The sequence below is a fragment of the Alligator mississippiensis genome, chromosome 4 (genome assembly GCF_030867095.1).
Source record: "Alligator mississippiensis isolate rAllMis1 chromosome 4, rAllMis1, whole genome shotgun sequence".
Taxonomy (NCBI): Eukaryota; Metazoa; Chordata; order Crocodylia; family Alligatoridae; genus Alligator; species Alligator mississippiensis.
This window is the reverse complement of record NC_081827.1, coordinates 90,973,041-90,993,141: the sequence shown is the minus strand read 5'-3', so window position 1 is coordinate 90,993,141 and position 20,101 is coordinate 90,973,041. Positions and strand designations below refer to the sequence as shown.

Below are 20,101 nucleotides of genomic sequence, written 5' to 3'. Positions count from 1 at the left end.
AGAAACACCCCTTTCCCTTGGCAGAGCCCAGACCCAGGTGACGGGCACCGTGGTTTGGCTCCAGGAAGAGGCTTTGCTGCGCCAGGTGCGGGTCAAGCTGGGCCCCGAAACGAGTGACACCAGCGCAAGAGCGCGCGCTGTACGGACCCAAGTCCACCCCCAGGCCAAGCCCTGACTCCGAGGCAGACCGCGCGCGACCCCAACCCAGACAATCCGCTCCCGCCCCCGACCCGCCACGTGACTCACTCCACCCAAAGGGCGCTCGGCCTGGGTTTTTTTTTGTTTGTTTTGTTTTATTTTGTTTTTTGCACTCCCGCCGTCACCATGGAGACCCCCGGCAGGAAGCGCCCTCCCTCCTCCCCGGCTCGCAGCCGCTTTCTGGCGGGGCCCGGAAGAGGTTCCGGGTCGGGGCGGAAGTGGCGCGCGGCTGTGGTTCATGCGAAATGGCGGCGGGGCCTTGCGTGCCGGGACTCCCGCGGCGGTAGGAAGGAGCTGCCGCCCGACCGCCGAAGGTGAGAGCCGCGGGGCGGGGGCGGGTGTTGCCGAGCCGTAGCTCCTCCCCCCGCGTGGGCCCCGGCGGAGCCGGCTTGCGCCGTGCCGGGCTCTCGGCGGCCCGTTGGGCTCCGGCTTCTCCAGCGAATGAAGCGGTTCCTGCCTCAGCTGGGACGTGAGCGCGGGGCAGGGGTTGGCGGACCCTTGCGCGCCCCGGGGTGGGCGGGGAAGGCAGCGGGCCCGGCAGCCAGGGGACAGCGTCGCTGCTCGGGCTTGCGGCGGATCTGGGGAGCGGCTGAATTGGTCCCCTGTAGGGCCCATCCTGGCAGGCCAGGCCGCGGTCTCCCTTCCGCGGGCTCCCCGCACATCCGGGTGCCGCCGCTTCCCCGCTGCCACATTTTGGTGCCCGTGGGCAGCCCCGTGGGCCGGGTGACAAACCAGGCTCTGCAGGCTGAAGGTTGAGCCCCCCCACCCTTTCATAGGAGGGTTTTGACCCAACTTCTGAGGCCTTATGTTCAGCTTGGTGCTAATCTCCATTGGCGTGTTTGTGCGTTTGGATGCGAGGCAGCAGCTTGAGATGCTTCACTCAAATATGGCCTTTGGTGTCTGGCAGGGATTCCTGTGTCAGAGGGGCTCCCGGTTTTTGTGAAAACGAGGAGGAGGAAAGTGGAGACACAGGGACCCTTAGTTATCAATTCAGGGGGGAGTTGGTTCCTTAGTGGAGGTGGTCCCTCACTGAGAAAATGTCTCGGTGGTTGTCTCAAGGTTAAAGAACAGATCGATGGCATCAGTTAATACTTTCCAGCATAACGTTTCCTGTCTGCCAGGCCAGCCGAATTTAAGCTTGAAGCCCTGAACAAACAGCCAGCCTCAGAGAAGGGAGAAAATGTTAGTGGGAGAGCAGAGCACACAGGGGGGCACAGAAATTGAGGGGTGGTGAGGAAAGGAGTCTCTTACCTGACTGCAGTGAGCCAGTCTGGAGAAAAAGGGAATGGGGGTGTATGCAGAGCCCCTAGCATGGGAGTTGTGCAGAAAGCCTCAGGGGCGTGGGACTGGGGCAAAAGAAGTGTGCAAGAGCCCCTGGTGTGAAAGGGGAGCACCTGGAGTGAAACGGAAGTACATAGGAAACAGGTAGTAATGGAAAAAAAGCAAGGAGCAGTGCACTGGTCAGTGCAGTGCGCTTAGCAGAAGCAGCAGTGTGCAAAACTCGCCTGTAAATACAAACAATGTACTTAGTGTGGGTTGTGGGAGTCGCTTGTTGATAAAATGGTGTAGTTATCTTGCTTTGTATATGTGCCAGAGGGAATGGGTGCAAGCACATTCCCACAACATATCCTTCAGATCACATCACAGCTGCTTTGCAGTAACTGCCCATGTGTGCGCCCTTACCTGGTGCCAAATGACTTCCCACTAAAAATGTTTTGGTAAGCAGAAGCTACTTTGTATTTATTGTGTGGTAAGATCATACATGTGGGCAGTTATCACAAAATGATGCATTGTAAGTTCACACTTCTTACTTCACAGTATTTGTTTGTGCAATTGTAAGTTCACACTTCTTACTTCACAGTATTTGTTTGTGCATCCATACCTGGGGCTTGCATGCAGTTGAATTCTGTGCATTCACAAGAGCTGGGATTTAAAGATGTGATGGATACTGACAGCAGCTATTAGTTTGGTGAAGGAGAGAGGAAGAATAGGAGCATGCTTATCATTACTGATAGATAGAATCTGATGTTGTGGCTTTGTTTTCAGGTTACTCATCCATTTTTTGAGGTGGCAGTGAAAAGAGAAAAAACAGGCCAAGATGGGGCGGAGATCTACATCCTCCACCAAGAGTGGAAAGTTCATGAACCCCACAGACCAGGCCCGTGAGTATCTAGAAAAATGCTTGATATTTTCTTTGACAGATGGGAATGAAAAGTAACTGAAGGATCAAGTCAGATTCCTGATTGAATTCCTTTTTGCCTGTTCAGCACACAGATTGTTTCCATCTCCAGAGTATTTGTTGTTTTGTTAGAACTAAATTTAAACAATTGTTCTAATTAAACATCTGCTTCCATTTTTGAGTGAGTGAGTGACTGTGAATATCTCTGCTTTTAGTGGTCTGGGGACTGCTGTTGTCTATCTTTCATAGTGTGTCTGAAATTTTTTTTAATAAGCATATTTTTCTAGGACTGAGAAAAGAGGGGTGGATAGAACTGGTTTTCAAATCAGCAAACTGTTGAGAAACAGAACTGAAGTACTTGCAAAAGAAAAATGTTATGCTGGCTGGGTTTGACTGAGTTTTTTTTCAAGTTGTCTGTTTCCTTTCTTTCTGCAGGAAAGGAGGCCCGGAAGAGGGAGCTGAAGAAGGTAAGCCATTGTGTCAGCAACGGTATTGCTGTCCTGTTTGTTTCATGTTTCCAACTGCAGTGGACTTTAGGCAGTGAGCAGACTGGCTCCGGGCTTCTCAAAAGCCTTTCTATGTTGTGAAGATGCTGTCTGTCTTAAAGGGATATTGCTAACCTAAATCATGTTTTTGTCTGAATTTTTTTTTTAACCTTAACCCTTCCCCCCCCCCAGTCTGCTTTGTGCTTTTGGTAGCACTTTTTTGTTATTGGGATTACTATGTCCCATTTGCTTAGTTTTCCCTTGTGGTTCCTTTGGCCCTTATAGAAAGGTAACAGGGAAGAAGAAAACCTTAATAAATATGGGAGCAATTATGTTGGGATCCCAAAACTGTCAAAACTGGAGGAGGAGGTGTCTTGAACAAGATAATCCTCAAGTTATATTAGTGTCAGAAGTTGGTTAAAAGTCCTTCTAGGTATGTTATGTGATTAGTACTTTAAGTTGCTTTGAAATCTCTCTTTCTTTAGGTTGTATGGAGTTTCTCCCATATTTTAGAAGTCATAGGATTCTAAATTTTAGAAGTTTATGATACCATAGGTTGCATTTATTTACCATAGGTTGCATTCATTTCCCAGTTAACATAGAGTGACACTCTTTCTATCTCTTTATTCTCTGTTATAGAACAAAAAACAGAGGATGATGGTACGAGCAGCTGTATTAAAGATGAAGGATCCTAAGCAGATCATCCGGGACATGGAAAAATTGGATGAGATGGGTGAGTGTGTAGCATCTGGGAGACTTGTTTAGGGTGAGAGGAGATCAGGAAACATCAGACAAGATGATAGTCCCCTGCATTAATCCCCTAAATTTATTTTGTTTGTGTTGGATGAAATTGATTATACGAGCTTTTCTTTTTAGAAGAAATGGGGAGTGGGGGAGAGTTCTGTGGATGGGAAAGCTGTTCTTTTTGGATGTTTTGTGACCCTTTTTTATGGTTATTGAAGAAGGTGGATGACTTAGGTATTTCAGTGAGAAGACAAACGTGTAAGGGAGTGTAGTTCATATTGTCAGAATCTGAGCATGTATAAAGGAGTGGCTCCATATAAGGCCTGGAGACCTGGTGAAGAAATTATTCATCTTAAGGCTCTTGTCACTCTCTCTTTGGATGGTTTCATTTGTGAATATGCATGCAGTGTAATTCAGTTACTAATCAGGGTTCCTATTACAAGTTCTCCTTTTTTTTTTCCTGGGCTTTTGTCCTGGATCAGAGTTTAACCCAGTACAGCAGCCACAACTTAATGAGAAGGTGCTAAAGGACAAGCGTAAGAAATTACGTGAGACCTTTGAGCGTATCTTGCGTCTCTATGAAAAGGAAAATCCTGACATATACAAAGAACTGCGCAAGCTAGAAGTGGAGTATGAACAGAAGAGATCACAGCTCAGCCAGTACTTTGATGCTGTCAAGGTAACATCACTCATGGTTACGGGCATATGACACTGATAGATCTCTTGCTTTGTTCCTTGTTTACATGTGGCTGTTACAAAGGAGAAGTGTTTTGTGAAAGACTGTTTTTGATACTCAACCCCTTCCACGTTGAGCATTTTAATCAGGCTACATAGCTTATGCCTTGGCTGCCTCTGTGCTCCTGTGTGGTATTGGATTTAATTTATAGGGTGACTTTGCTATAGCTTGAACAGCATACGCCCTGGTATCTAACTACTTTCTATACCCTGGCTCATAAGATGTTTTTCACACTATGTACAGTAGATTTTATCTTAACTTGATGTTAATCCATATGCTTAGGGTAATGAACTTGTACCTCAGCTTTTAATTATCAATGTTTCTAATGGTCCCCTTCATGAAATCCTTAAGCTTCGAGCTGATCATCTGTAAATGAGGGGGGATTTAATAGCAGCCTATACCTGAAGTGTGGTTCCAAAGAGGATGGCGCTAGACTGTTCTCAGTGGCAGCAGATGACAGAACAAGGGAAGTTCGTTAGATCAGTGGTTCTCAACCTGTCTGCCATTGTGGGCTACACTTGCTCTCAATGTGTTATGTGGGTTGCACCTGCACAGCTTACTTCCTGTGCATCCATTTAAAAATGTTTTAACAGTTTGTCACATGGGCCACAGCAGTGTGCTGATTGGACTGCATGTGGGCCATAGGTTGAGAACCACTGGGTTAGATATTAGGAAATCCTTTCTCACTAGGATCGTAGTAAAGCACTGGAACAGGTTACCCAGAGAGGTGGTGGAATCTTCATCCTTGGAGGTTTTGAAGACCTGGCTAGACAAAGCTTTGGCTGGGAAGATCTAGTTGAGGATGGTCCTGCTTTGAGCAGGGGGTTGGAGTAGATGCCTCCTGAGGTCCCTCCAACCTAATTTCCTATGATTCTATGAAATGTTCCTTTGTAATGTACAAATTCCTATAGCTGCTGCTACTCCCACATACTTAGGAAGGGCATGAGCATTTTTGTCTGAAATAATTGCTTTGTGGGCTGAAAATCTTTAAGCTTGACCAGGCTTTGATTTGAACAGGGCAGTTTTTTTCACGAGCAGACTCTGTGTGGGACCTTGCCATTAGGGACTTTAGGGTGAGATTACACATTAGAGTTAGCAGGTGCTAATCCTTAAGAATGTTAGCCTGTATTAAGGTTAACTAGTGCTAGTGATCAGTCATGGGATTAATACCTTCTCTAATGTGCACTACTCAGACCTGCTGCTAGAAGGCTGGTGAGTTGCAAGTCTACTATGGCTAGGGGCTGCAAGTCTACTCTGTACCTGCCCTGGTCTCTGGCTCTCTAGCCGGAGTTTAGGCTAGGGAGGAGAAGGGTGAGGGCCTTCCAGTGCCACTTGGATCTCCTGCTCCACCCCCAAATCAGCTTGCTACCCCCCTCCCTCCAACCCCTAGATTCTCCCTCCACTCGTGGATCACTGCCCTGGCATCCCAGTTGGCCCAAGATCAGTGGTGGTTGGTGGTGGGGAATCCCCCTCCCTGCCTGCTTCCAGACTAGTTACAGCCTGTGCCACCCCAGTGAACCTGTATCCAGCCCCCACTGGGCCCAGCAGCTGACAGTCAGCTCCTTGGCCCCCCTTCCCCCCCACCCCGTCTTCAGTTGCTAGGAGCCTAGCTCAAAGATAAATCTGGTCTGGAGTGGTGTAACTTTTTAAGATGCCAAAAGAGCACTTGGCACTAGTTAACGAGCCTTAATGTGTAGTCATTCAAGTTTTTAATTGCTCTTAGTCTGATCTGATTTTAATGTGTAATCTCATCCTCAGTTTTTTCAGATCTTCAAAGATCTGTTCAAGAAACAGATGCAAAGAGTAACATATCTTTGAGATACTCACCTTTGTTGATGGTTATTGACACCCTTCCTTTCACATTCTGCAAACTGAGGAGGGTGCACAATATTCTGTTACCTCTACCTCCTGCATGGTTAACCTGCCTGCTGTTTATAATTCTCCCAGAATGCCCAGCACGTTGAAGTGGAAAGTATTCCCTTGCCAGACATGCCTCACGCCCCCTCCAACATCCTCATACAAGACATCCCCTTACCTGGAGCCCAGCCACCTTCTATCCTCAAGAAAACATCAGCCTATGGGTAAGAAAGAAATGTCCTGAAGAGCTAACAAAATCTGTTGGGTGGAAAGAGGGTGAGTGGGAAGCATCAGCGAGGGGAAGAAATGATGATCTCATTTCCTTCTACAGCCAGGTGACTTATCACCTGGACAAGGGAGAAGAGATTGATGTCATATATCTTGACTTCAAAAAAGCCTTCGATCTGGTTTCCCATGATCACCTCTTGGAGAAACTGGCCAATTGTCGCGTTGGGTCCTCCACGATCCGCTGGCTGGAAAATTGGCTCCATGGTCAGACCCAGAGGGTAGTAATTGATGGAAGTCACTCAATATGGTGTCCTGTGACCAGTGGGGTCCCCCAAGGCTCTGTCCTTGGACCCATACTGTTCAAAATCTTCATTAATGATGTGGACACTGGAGTCAGAAGCGGACTGGCCAAGTTCGCCGACGACACCAAACTTTGGGGCAAAGCATCCACGCCAGAAGACAGGCGGATGATCCAGGCTGACCTGGACAGGCTCAGCAAGTGGGCAGATGAGAATCTGATGGTGTTCAATGCCGATAAATGCAAGGTTCTCCACTTTGGGAAGAAAAACCCGCAGCATCCTTATAGGCTCGGCAGTGCTACGCTGGCTAGCGCTATGGAAGATAGAGACTTGGGGGTCATCATTGACCACAAGATGAACATGAGCCTGCAGTATGATGCTGCGGCTAGTAAAGCGACCCAAACACTGGCTTGCATCCATAGATGCTTCTCAAGCAAATCCCGGGATGTCATTCTCCCCTCGTACTCGGCCTTGGTGAGGCCACAGCTGGAGTACTGCGTCCAGTTTTGGGCTCCACAATTCAAAAAGGATGTGGAGAAGCTTGAGAGAGTCCAGAGAAGAGCCACGCGCATGATCAGAGGTCAGGGAAGCAGACCCTACGATGACAGGCTGAGAGCCCTGGGGCTCTTTAGCCTGGAAAAGCGCAGGCTCAGGGGTGATCTGATGGCCACCTATAAGTTTATCAGGGGTGACCACCAGTATCTGGGGGAACGTTTGTTCACCAGAGCGCCCCAAGGGATGACGACTAGGTCGAATGGTCGTAAACTACTACAAGACCGTTTCAGGCTGGACATAAGGAAGAATTTCTTTACTGTCCGAGGCCCCAAGGTCTGGAACAGCCTGCCACTGGAGGTGGTTCAAGCGCCTACATTGAACACCTTCAAGAGCAAACTGGATGCTTTACTTGCTGGGATCCTATGACCCCAGCTGACTTCCTGCCCTTTGGGGAGAGGGCTGGACACGATGATCTTCTGAGGTCCCTTCCAGCCCTAATGTCTATGAAATCTATGAAAGTCCTGAGTAAATGGTGAATCTAGAGTACTGTCAGTATTTCATCTCCACTTCGAACCTTTCTTTCCATCCTTTCTGTTTAAAAGTCTGCTTTGTGCCTTAATTTCAGTTATGATAAATGTCTCTCTCTAGTCTTTTGTAGGGCTGTGCAAAGCTTTGGATCATGATTTAGATTTGGAGGCCAAATCTACGAATCCGAATCGAATCACAGGAAGCTTTAGGCCAGGCTTGTCCAACATATGGCCTGCGGGCCGCCATGCAGCCCTCCAAGCCGTTTTCTGAGGCCCGAGGTGCTGCAAAGGGAAACGAAAGTAAACACTATACTTTCGTTCTGGGGGGGGGTGTGATGTGATACTGCTTCCTATGAGGTCTTTGAATATGGCTCGCCGGTCCACTGGGTGATAAAAAGTTCATGATCCGGCCCCACGTTCAAAAAGGTTGGACACCCCTGCTTTAGGCTTCCCGAATCGATTCGGACCTTCCGCATCAATTCAAAGATTCAGCCGTAGGGTATAATGGGGAATCAGTGAAATATCTATAATTTTGTTGTCTTTTGGTTGATTCAGATGAAACTTGCAGGGATGGTAGCGTCTGCTGAGAGCATGACGTGTGCCAAGTTTCACGGTGATAGGTGCAGGCGTTTCTGGGAAACTGCACCCCAAAGTTCTGACGGCAAAACTTGTGTCACGTGTGTGTTAAGCCACAGCGGGGTGAAAACTGCTATAGGCCCTGCACCTCTAGCTGCTGACAGGCAAAACTCGTGTCATGGGTGCTTGTGCATCTGTGTGTGTTGGGGGGGAGGGACTACTGCAGGTCTGCTTTATTCTTTTTGCCAATTTCCCTGTATGTGTATAAAAGGTTGTCTTGAAGGTGCTTTATAAGGAAGGGGGCAAAGGCTTTCATGTTGATCTCTGTCCTTTTTTATTTCAGACCTCCAGTCCGGTCCATTTCTGTACTTCCTCCTCTAGGACTTGGCGTTCCGCGATTACCCCCAGGCAGGAAGCCTCCTGGGCCACCCCCAGGGCCACCCCCACCGCAGGTCCTGCAGATGTATGGCCGTAAAGTGGGCTTTGCCTTGGACATGGCTCCTCGGAGACGAGAGGAGGAGATTTCTTATGGTTCTGACACAGGTAACAAGCTACTGCTTCTCCCAGTCTTCATGTTAGCCCTTCACTAAAGATGCTTTTCAGGTTATTTTCTTCTTCCTTTCTTTATTCCTCTTTGATAGTATTACAGGGTAGCTGTACAGTTTGGTTCATATTGACATGGCATTTGTTTTAGAGGGAATGTGTACGCTTACATTACCTGAGCCTGGCTTTTACAGGGTCATAGAGAATTGACCTACTGTACAAAAACCTGAAATTCTTATGCTGTTGAATTGGAAGTACTTTTCTCCTCTTGAAAGATTATGCGCTGGTTCTCTTTTTGTTAATGCCAGTATGATGCATATGGTAATTTTATCAGTGCGTTCAACATGAGCTTCACTTTTAACAGTTGATGATGATGCCAGTTGCAACATTCGGATTTTTGGTTTTGCCATCAGTGCAGTTGAATTGGGGGTGTGTGGGGAATTCTCTCGTGGGTTTGACTGGGTTGCAGAATTGTAGGGATCCTGTAGTTAAGAACATCCCCCAGAGAAGCTTCTCAGCTGAAAACTTACAACCTCTTCCAGAAAAAATTCTACATGTTCTTGCCAATAGCATGTATAGGATTTACAATGCTAAGGGGGGAACTGATTGTACCCTCCAGTTTTGTGCCTTCTGCAGGATCTTCAGGAATGTTTGAGCACCATATAACTGAATAGGTTTCACTGTTTTAAGGATCTTTTCTCTTTTCGGGTGTAACAATTATCAGCAGGGGGCCAGAAACGATAAAAATGGGATGGATAATGAGGCAATTTCAAAAGAGGAGAAATTGATAAACAGAAATGAACTGGTAAATTTTAGGTGCTGGTTAGATAGTATCCAAAAATAGCCTGGTAGCTAGTTGGTAACCGGGCCAAAAGAAATGAGATTTCTGTCTTAGAATTTTTTTCATAGATGTAGGGTCAGAAGGGACCTTGTAGAGCTTCTAGTCTGACCCCCTGCAGGAGAGAGAACTGGGCTCAAATGACCCCACCTAGGTAATCATCAAGCCTCCTCTTAAAGACCCCCAAGGTAGGAGCCAGCACCACTTCACTTGGAAGTTGGTTCCAGATCCTAGCCGCCCTGACTGTGAAGTAGTGCCTCCTAATGTCTAGTCTAAAACTACTCTCTAACAACTTATGGCCATTATTCCTTGTTACTCCGGGAGGCACTCGGGGGAACAAGGTCTCTCCCAATCCCCGCAGGTCCCCCCCCAGTAAGTTTATAGACGGCCACCAGGTCCCCCCCTCAACCTTCTCTTGCGAAGCCTGAACAGGCTAAGGTCCCGTAGCCTCTCCTCGTAGGGTCTGCCCTGCTGTTCCCGGATCATGCAAGTGGTCCTCCTCTGGACCCTCTCGATGCTGTCCACATCCCTCCTGAAGTGCGGCGCCCAGAACTAGACACAGTACTCCAGCTGCGGCCTGGCCAGTGTCGCATAGAAGGGGAGGATGCACGACAAGGTGCGGATAGCCCTACTGACCGTGTCCTCGCATTGTCAGCCCATGTTCATTTTGGAGTCAGTAATGACTCCAAGATCTCTTTCTGCCACCGTGCTTTCGAGAAAGGAGTTTCCCAGCCTTTAGGTATGCTGCTGGTTCTTACTGCCCAAGTGCAGCACCCTGCACTTGTCAGTATTGAATCCCATCCTATTCTCATTTGCCCACCCCTGTAACCTGTCCAGGTCCCGCTGTAATCTGTCCTTCCCTTCTAGCATGCCCACCTCACCCCAAATCTTGGTGTCGTCTGCGAATTTTAACAGGGTGCTTTTCGCCCTGTCTTCCAAGTTGTTAATAAAGAAATTGAACAGTGCGGGCCCAAGGGCTGAGCCCTGGGGGACTCCATTGCCCACTTCCCTCCAGGTCGAATATGACCTGTCCACCACCACTCTCTGAGTACGACCCCTCAGCCAATTTGCAATCCATCTGACTGTATAGGCATCAATGCCAGTTGCCTAGCTTTTTAATGAGAATGGGGTGGGAGACAGTGTCAAAGGCCTTCCTGAAGTCCAGAAAGACTACAGCTACCGCGACACCTGCATCCAGTGATTTTGTGACCTGATCGTAGAAGGCAATCAGGTTGGTCCAACAGGACCTGCCCCTAATGAAACCATGCTGGTTGCCCTTGAACATCATCCCTGCTGCTGGCCCATCACAGATGTGCTCCTTGATAATCTTCTCAAAGAGCTTCCCCAGGATTGAACTTCTGATAGTAAAGAGAAGTCGCTTGTTTTTGAAGATGCATTATTCTATCAGATACTAACTTAATTGTCTCTTATGTTGCCATAGACTCTGAAAGGATGTTTTTTGGACAATGAGTCCCTTTCTTTGTTGGAATAGGGTTTGTCAGAAAATTGATTGAAATGAGCCTTCCACATTGGCATGGGGTTTTCTGGCTTCTTGATATTCTGCGCTTTCCTCAGGCCAACGAGGACGTGACGATGAAGTCTCCAGTACCAGTGAAGATGAAGGATACCCAGAAGACATGGATCAAGACAAGCATGATGAGAGCAGTGATGACAGTGATAGCGACAGGTCAGATGCAGATAGTGATGGTGATGAGTTCCTACATCGTGACAATGACAAGGAAAGGGATGGTGGAGAAGAAAAGAAAGGTGTGTAGTGAGAGGTTATAACTTGAAAAGTGACTAAAAATGACAATATCTTAACTGAACAGTTCAGCTTGGTTGATGGGTACATATAGGCTTTAGAGTTTGGCTTTCTGCCAAAAAGTCTGATTTCAGATAGCTTTAAGACCTACACCATTGTTCTTTATATAATGGCTGAATTATTACTGTGGTTTTAACTGCAGAATATTTATTATTTTGATTAATGGATCAGGAGGAACCCAGCTATACTTTTAAGATCCAGGATGAATGAATATTCAGACTCCATTGTGTCTCTTTTTTTAAAGAATAACAGCATTTTAAAGCTAAAGCATTGGGTCAGAAACTTGTACTGTGCAAGTCTGAGTCTGAATCAAGGGCATAACCCCACTTTAATGACTTAAAGTCTCAGTGCACATAAACTTCAAATTCATCTGTAATACAGAAAGGCTTCTTAGAAAAGACACTTAGCTATTGGTTCTAATAGTTTGAGTGGAAGTAAAAAAACAAACCCTATTTGAAACTGGTAGCAAAGTTTAGGTTAGTAGACAGTAAAGAGGCTAATAATATTAAGATTTGTTATTGTTTTGAAGACTATGGCTCCTGACAGAAGTGAACAACCCCCCCACAAAAAACAGCGCTTTGCTGGAAGAGGAATTGTGTTAGTTTAACCTGGTGCTCCAACATCTGTATAGATTGGGTGCTTCAGCAGGGCTTTTTGGCATTTTTATCTAAAGGTGATTCAGTCAGTTATTAGATAAGTCCCCAAAAGCCCCACTGAAGTGCCCAGTCTATATGAATGTTGGGCGAGCCAGTTCAAACTAATGAAATGCGTCCTTTGGGCATGTGCTACATTCAGTGGGGGTATGCCAAGCTTAAAGTGGTGTTTTTTCGCATATGTAAGTAGTCTCTGTATTTAAGGTGCTACTCACATCAGAGTAAAACTCTATTTTCTCATGCATGTTGAATCCCCCCTCCCCCCCATCTTTGTAGGTCACAGTGTGCGGTTTGCTGACATGCCTGGCAAGTCACGGAAAAGGAAAAAGAACATGAAGGAATTGACTCCGCTTCAGGCCATGATGCTGCGAATGGCAGGTAAACAGTTAGGTTCCTTAGCAGGTTATCAACATTGGAACTTGTATCTCTCTAGTTACCTTACAGTAAGAAAGTGTGAATTGTGTAGTAAGCCTCCCAGTGAAAATTTCCTTATCCACGTGCTATGCATAAAGGTCAGGATATTACAGAAATAATAGAAGGAAACGAGTTAAGGGAAATTGGTTAAGAAATTGCTTCTAGCAGTTAAAGAGCGTATAGTGGTTTAATTTGCTCAGGGTAGCTGTTGAAGCATTGAGTTGAATATGAAGGACAGAGAAAGCTTTTTAACTTAACAGAGGAAAAAAACCAACAACACTATCCACTCCTGTATCTTAAAGACAAGCTTTTTAAAAAATGGCCTGCATTAACAATGAAGGCAGAAACTCTCTTGATACTCAGAAGGGTCTTTTTCCCCAAGGCTACTATAATGTATATGTGCCAGACCATCAATCATCCTCTTTCTGTGTACACTTCTCTCTATTACCTCTTCAGTTTCAGCTTTGTGTTGCTGTTATTGGAAAGTGTTCTTGCAGAATCTAAACAGGAATGGACACTATCAACCAAAGGGCACGTATCTGATGGAGGGTGTGGTTAAGGGATGATAGAAGAATGGTGGCACTGGGTGCATCTACATGTGCGCTGGACTGCACAGTAACTGTTGTCACTGTGCAGTCCTGGTGTCACATGGGTCATTTCTGATGCCACTGTGCAGTAGCAACAAGCTACTGCACAGTAGTGCCAGTGCCATGGTTTGTGCCTGCCAATGCTACGTTGCTCCAGCAGCGAGCTATGGCGGTGTAGCATCTCGTGTAGCTGTGCCCACTGCCTATACACACATTTTACTTATCTGAACAAAGTAAATGGGTGCTTTAAAAATATTTTAATTATAGTTGTAGCCATAACTTCAGGTTTTACTGTTTGTTGCAATACTGATTTGCAAAAGTTAACTTTAAGTTGATTAAAAAAAATCTGGACACATCACTTGAATAGACTGTAGGGTGTGTATTAACTAAGTAAAACTATTAGCTTTACATTAATGTGTGACTTTAACTTTAGAAATTAAGCATCAGGAAAGTCATAAATTAAGATTTCTAAAGCAAACTTATTTCTGGACAAGTTGCACATTTTCTGCTTTTTGTGACATCAAGTATAAAGTAAAATAAGGTACACTGGGAATGTGATATTGGCTGGCCTGTTAAGCTAACTTTGTAGTCAGAGGAAATTCTAAAGTATCCCTTCACTGATTGTGTAATTCTGCTGTGCAGTTACTGTTTAATAACTGATTTATTTAGTCTATGACTGGTTGTTTTGAACAGATAATAGAAAGTACTACATGAATTAAGAGTGGCAGAGTTGAAGTTGCTGAAGGAACCTTAATTTTTCTGCTTCCTTAATTTTTCAACCTTAAATGAAGAAAACTTAGATTAATGAAAAGCTAACATCTTTAAGAGGAGGAAAGAGGGAATAAATCTAAAACTGAATTGTTACCCAGTAATCTAAAGTCTTTTAGTATTGAACATGGGCAACCTAACATATTTTTTTTTATACTTTAATACCACATTTGCATCAAGTTAAGTTTCTTCTCTTTCACTCCTTAGAGCATTTAAATCTCTTAAAAAGAAGCTGTTTGTGCACAAGGGGGTGAAAGGAGGGAGGGAAAATTTCTAGCTTGTTTTATAGTTCAAGTGATAGCATCAGTTTACAGTAATATTCCTCTAAGAAATATTTTGCATACTTTGGTGGAAACCAAAGTAACTGTTAGTAAGTCCTGAAAATACAGTACTAGTGAGTTCCATTAGAATCCTTTTACTGTATGTTTTGTATGGTATCTAAATTATATCAGTTTATTCACCATTAGTGTGGGGTAAGGATTTCTTTCCCCTTATACCATGTAGTCCAGTTTTTCTGTGGTGTTATGATAGTAGTAGCTATGAGTTGATTAATATAGGGGTGGCCAACCTGTGGCATAGGTGCCACAAATGGTATGGGCAGACTGGGGAGGGGACAGGCAGCTCAGTGGCAGATAGGGCAGGAAACAGAATGTAGCGCATCGGATCAGCCAGGGAGCACAGGGCAGGAAACGGGGAGCTGAGCTGCGGGTTGGGTGAGGGAAAGGGATTAGTGGCAGTTGGTGAGGGCAGGGAGCAGGGTTAATTTGTGGCACACCCATCAAAAAGGTTGCCCGCCCCCTCCCCCAAATACATTCTCTTTTTTGTCTTTTAGGTCAGGAAATTCCAGAGGAAGGCCGAGAAGTGGAGGAATACTCGGAAGAAGAGGATGATGATGAGGAGGACTCAGAAACTGAAGACACATCACCATCACAACAACAACACACAGAGGAGTCTCTGACTGAGACTGGATCATCTACTGCAGCTGCCCAGCCCCAGCCACAGCAGCAACCACCACCACAGCCTGTTCCTCCAGCTCAGATACAGGCACCTCCTATGCCTGGGCCACCTCCACTAGGACCACCTCCTGCCCCTCCTCTGCGACCCCCAGGGCCACCCACTGGTCTTCCTCCTGGCCCTCCACCAGGTGGGTCATTTGGCTGTTTTCATTTAATTTTGTTTGTAGGTTTTTCAGCTGTGCAGAGGTCCCTTAGCTGTTCCTCAACCAGCTACAGTTGCCACCATTCTAGGAGTGTTTCATATCTTGCTAGGAGAGAAAGAGACTTGCACCATAAATTCAATTTTAGGCCTCCTTAACTAATTTCCAAGCAAGAGAACCAAGTACTGCTGGTTCTGCAGTGTGAGCGCATGTTTCATTAGGAATTGGAGGGATATAGCAACATAATTTGCATGGGTAATGGGGTCACCTGAACTCATTTGGGCCAGTTGGCTTAGAAATGAAATTCCCTGAACTATTTAACTGCATTAAATTCCAAGAAGAAAATTGGTCGTTGTAGAGAAAGAACATTTAGGACTTTGTTTATAATTATCCTGCTATTGTGTTTCTGAGCCACATACAAGAAGTATAAAGAGGATTTTAACGAGCAAAAGCAAGACATGTCCTCTCACCATCTCTCCTTTTAAAAGTCAGCTGCATGCACTCACCTTTACCGTTCTTGTGCGATCAGAAATGTATGGCTGTCATCTCAGCAGGAGAAACAAAATCCAGAATGAAAAGTCCTCCAGTAAACTTGTCTTTAGTTGTTTAAATATATTCAAATAAACTATCACTGAATTATATGGGAAGGAGGGAGTGTAGCTGATGAGTCTACAGTCTCAATCTCAATAAACAGGGAAATATGGGTATTGGATCATAATTATTTTGGAATTAGGTTGAGTTCAAGATCATTTGAGCAGCACCATGTTTGAGATGGTGGCACCAAAGAAAAGAGGATTTCTCTTTTTTGTCTTTTGACTCTGGGCTGTGTTGTAGCATATTAATTCAATAACTACTTACAAGAACAGTGACAGCCATTAAATAAAGATGATAGGCCTGCCAGCCTATTTAATCTACACAAAAAAGATTTGGGATCGTGATTTGAAAGAATCCTGATTTGGGATCAGGAAGAATATTCCCTCCATTTCAGTCCCACGGTCAGTACTGTGGTCAGATGAATTTTACCTTTTTTCTCTTAAGTAGTTGGCTTTGACTATTGTAGGGAGATGAACCATCAGAAGCGATGAGCCATTGGTGCTGTCTAGCAATAGCACTGTAGTCTTTTAAGACAATGTTCTTGATTGCTTTTCAGTTAAGAGACTTCTTATGGCTCCATGACGGCAAACAGCTGTTTAAAGTTATACTTTTATATTCTGTTTGTTGCGGGTAGGTCTTGCTTAACCAATCTCATTTCCTTCTACGACCAGGTGACCTATCACCTGGACAAGGGAGAAGAGATTGATGTCATATATCTTGACTTCAAAAAAGCCTTTGATCTGGTGTCCCATGATCACCTCTTGGAGAAACTGGCCAATTGTCGCCTTGGGTCCTCCATGATCCACTGGCTGGAAAATTGGCTCCGTGGTCGGACCCAGAGGGTAGTAATTGAGGGAAGTCACTCATCGTGGTGTCCTGTGACCAGTGGGGTCCCCCAAGGCTCTGTCCTTGGACCCATACTGTTCAACATCTTCATTAATGATGTGGACACTGGAGTCAGAAGCGGACTGGCCAAGTTCGCCGATGACACCAAACTTTGGGGCAAAGCATCCACGCCAGAAGACAGGCGGGTGATCCAGGCTGACCTGGACAGGCTCAGCAAGTGGGCAGACGAGAATCTGATGGTGTTCAACGCTGATAAATGCAAAGTTCTCCACCTTGGGAAGAAAAACCCGCAGCATCCTTATAGGCTCGGCAGTGCTATGTTGGCTAGCACTATGGAAGAAAGAGACTTGGGGGTCATCATTGACCACAAGATGAACATGAGCCTGTAGTGCAATGCTGTGGCTAGTAAAGCGAGCAAAACGCTGGCTTGCATCCATAGATGCTTCTCAAGCAAATCCCGGGACGTCATTCTCCCCTTGTACTCGGCCTTAGTGAGGCCGCAGCTGGAGTACTGCATCCAGTTTTGGGCTCCACCATTCAAAAAGGATGTGGAGAAGCTTGAGAGAGTCCAGAGAAGAGCCACGCGCATGATCAGAGGTCAGGGAAGCAGACCCTACGATGACAGGCTGAGAGCCCTGGGGCTCTTTAGCCTGGAAAAGCGCAGGCTCAGGGGTGATCTGATGGCCACCTATAAGTTTATCAGGGGTGACCACCAGTATCTGGGGGAACATTTGTTCACCAGAGCGCCCCAAGGGATGACAACTAGGTCAAATGGTCATAAACTACTACAAGACCGTTTCAGGCTGGACATGAGGAAGAATTTCTTTACTGTCCGAGCCCCCAAAGTCTGGAACAGCCTGCCGCTGGAAGTGGTTCAAGCGCCTTCATTGAACACCTTCAAGATGAAACTGGATGCTTATCTTGCTGGGATCCTATGACCCCAGCTGACTTTCTGCCCTTTGGGCAGGGAGCTGGACTTGATGATCTTCCGAGGTCCCTTCCAGCCCTAATGTCTATGAAATTCTTGCCTGTAAAAGTGTTCAAATGGGCTTGCTGGGTTGCTGGAAAAAGTTAGATGCTGAGCATTGTTCAGCACTTGAACTTCTGTGTATGGGTAAGAAGTGAAGACTAAAAAAGGGCCCTTATGCCTGAAAAAGGTCAAGACCTCTGAGGGATCAGAGACTTTTGTGTGTACTTGAGATGGTGGAAGATCTGTTTTTAAAACTAAGGGTTTGCTGATATTGGACAAAGCTCATCTTGGAGATGGTGTTAACTCTTGACCATAGGGTTGTTTTTCACCCCCCCCAACTCATGACTTAACTTGTTCCTATTTACATTATCAGGGGCTCCGCCGTTCTTGAGACCACCTGGCTTGCCAGGACTGCGTGGACCTTTACCACGACTCTTACCACCAGGACCTCCACCTGGCCGACCCCCTGGCCCTCCACCGGGCCCACCTCCAGGTCTACCACCTGGTCCTCCACCACGGGGACCCCCACCTCGCCTGCCCCCTCCGGCACCCCCAGGTAAAATTTTCTGCTCTTTGTTTCTACTCGTTTACAGTCTCTTGTTTAAAACCTTTCTACTAGTCAAGCCATTTCACAGAATGGGGAGAAAAGGACTTTCCCAGTGCCCTGGACAAACAAAGTAAACTGTTTCATAATACTAGTGTGCCCCTGTTCAGTCTATGTCACTAAAACATGGCTTGGAGAAGTCTTCCCCTTTACATTAAGTCTCTTGGAGATACCACTTCCTCAGCAAGAACACTTCTGTTACTGTTCCATGTGGACTTATCTGAGGAAGTCTAAGTTCCTTTGCTACCACAGGGTCTAAGTTTGTACTCTGCTGTGTCATAATGCTATTCTAAAATGTCCTTGCACTGACCTCCCTCTTGGAATTCTTATTTCAGTAGCAGGCCTTTTCTGAAGCAGGGTAGAGTTTACGATCCCTGGTCAGTTTTCTGATGTAACCGAGTTGCTTATAGGCATGTGATGGGAAGCTAATTTTCATGTGCTTTGTGCTCGAGCACTTCATATCTAAGAGGAACGTGAAAGAGGGTAGTATGCAGGATTTCTGGGCTTTTAAGCTCTGATGAGGGACATTATGCCTGTCTGGAATTTCCCCTGTTGTAAGTGTTTGTGTGCATTGTTCCTAATGGAGATCAAGCTGATGCTGAAGGGCTTGAAGGCAACTGGTAATGTCACCTTGTAATGCTGTCCAATTTACTGGCCCCCTTTCAACCTAAGAGCTTGCTCTAAACCCATGCCAAGTGTTCCTTCGGGCGCTTAGCAGAACAGAGAGCTAGCTTAGACTTTCTGTTCCCCATACAGGTATCCCTCCGCCTCGCCCGGGCATGTTGCGTCCGCCTTTGGTGCCTCCCTTAGGACCTGCCCCACCCGGGCTTTTCCCACCGGCACCTATTCCAAACCCAGGGGTGCTGAGTGCCCCACCCAGTTTGATCCAGCGCCCCAAGGCGGATGACACCAGTGCAGCCACAATTGAGAAGAAAGCCACAGCAACTATCAGTGCCAAGCCACAAATCACCAACCCCAAGGCAGAGATTACTCGCTTTGTGCCCACTGCCTTGCGAGTGCGCCGTGAGAACAAGGGTGCGTCTGCTGCCTCCCAGAGGAAACAAGATGATGAGCCTGCTCTTCCATTAACCAAAGCGACACCTAAGGCTGGATCCTCTGCCCCTGTCTCTGTTCAGACAAAGGATGATGTGTATGAAGCCTTCATGAAGGAAATGGAAGGGCTTCTGTGACCTAGCCTGTTTGCAGTCAACCCTCCTACTTGCTGAGCTGTGATCAGACTACCATGAGGGAGGAAGAGGATCCTTCTGACTGCAATGATTGGGTTGGAGGGCATGTGTTAAACGTAGCTGCCTTACCCAGAGGTTAACTTATCAAGAGTCTCTAAGTAGAGACCATTACATGTGGGGTGTGGCAGGGAAGCCCCCTTAGAGCCAGAATTTCCACTTCTAGCTTCTTGTTAGGGAGGAGACTTAAAGTCCAGAAGGTGACCCTGGTAAAAGGCCTTTCTTGGGTCCTCTATCATTGTGGGAATGAGGCTGTAATACTGAAAGAAGGGGGAGTGTATCACACTCAGTGGAACCCTTTCACTTCATGGATGCTTTGTGGTAGGGTAATGGCACAAATTCCTGAGGTACCAGTAATAAGCTGGTAACATTTCATATACAGACCTGATTGTTGGGTTTTTATGTTCCTTTTTGTTTTTGTTTTTTTCTGTAAATATTTTATAGTACTATTTTTAGTTGCAGTGAAATCGATCAATCATTTTTTCTCCCAAGGGTGGCCAGGAGGTAATTTGTTGCATACATTGTACACTGGAGTTTTGCACTCTGTCCCCTCTGCAACCATCTTTGTGGTTTCCTGCTGACAGGAGAAACTTCATTCTGTCTCATGAAAGACAATAAATGTTCAGTGTATTAAGACTCCTGCCTCATGGTCTGGTATCTATAATAATTCTGTACATAGCTTCTGGGGAGGGCTTGTTGCTCTGAGCCTCACAGTAGAAACACTGGGCTGTAGATTGT

General features: G+C 46.1%; 1 protein-coding gene across 2 annotated transcripts; it reads left to right on the top strand.

Moving 5' to 3' along the window:
- The first annotated feature begins 400 nt into the window (after positions 1-400).
- On the top strand, positions 401-19,999 carry WBP11 (WW domain binding protein 11). 2 transcript variants are annotated; one of them, XM_006268052.4, is made up of 12 exons: positions 401-512; positions 2,245-2,360; positions 2,813-2,844; positions 3,502-3,595; positions 4,089-4,285; positions 6,290-6,423; positions 8,668-8,867; positions 11,281-11,472; positions 12,457-12,558; positions 14,782-15,093; positions 17,889-18,071; positions 18,876-19,999. In XM_006268052.4, exons 2-12 carry the CDS (start codon positions 2,297-2,299, stop codon positions 19,307-19,309), a joined length of 1,944 nt encoding a protein of 647 aa, XP_006268114.1. In that variant the 5' UTR covers positions 401-512; positions 2,245-2,296; the 3' UTR covers positions 19,310-19,999. The 2 variants fall into 2 exon arrangements, with proteins under 2 accessions (XP_006268114.1, XP_059582287.1); XM_059726304.1 differs by lacking the exon at positions 401-512 and adding an exon at positions 648-667.
- Positions 20,000-20,101: the final 102 nt, after the last annotated feature.

What these genes read in the sequence shown, in the direction of transcription:
- WBP11 (XM_006268052.4), top strand. Translation starts at nt 2,297, where the DNA reads ATGGGGCGGAGATCTACATCCTCCACCAAGAGTGGAAAGTTCATGAAC. An exon ending in GGAAGAGGGAGCTGAAGAAG is followed by an intron (nt 2,845 to 3,501) that starts GTAAGCCATTGT and finishes TCTCTGTTATAG; the next exon opens with AACAAAAAACAGAGGATGAT. An exon ending in AAGAAAACATCAGCCTATGG is followed by an intron (nt 6,424 to 8,667) that starts GTAAGAAAGAAA and finishes TTTTTATTTCAG; the next exon opens with ACCTCCAGTCCGGTCCATTT.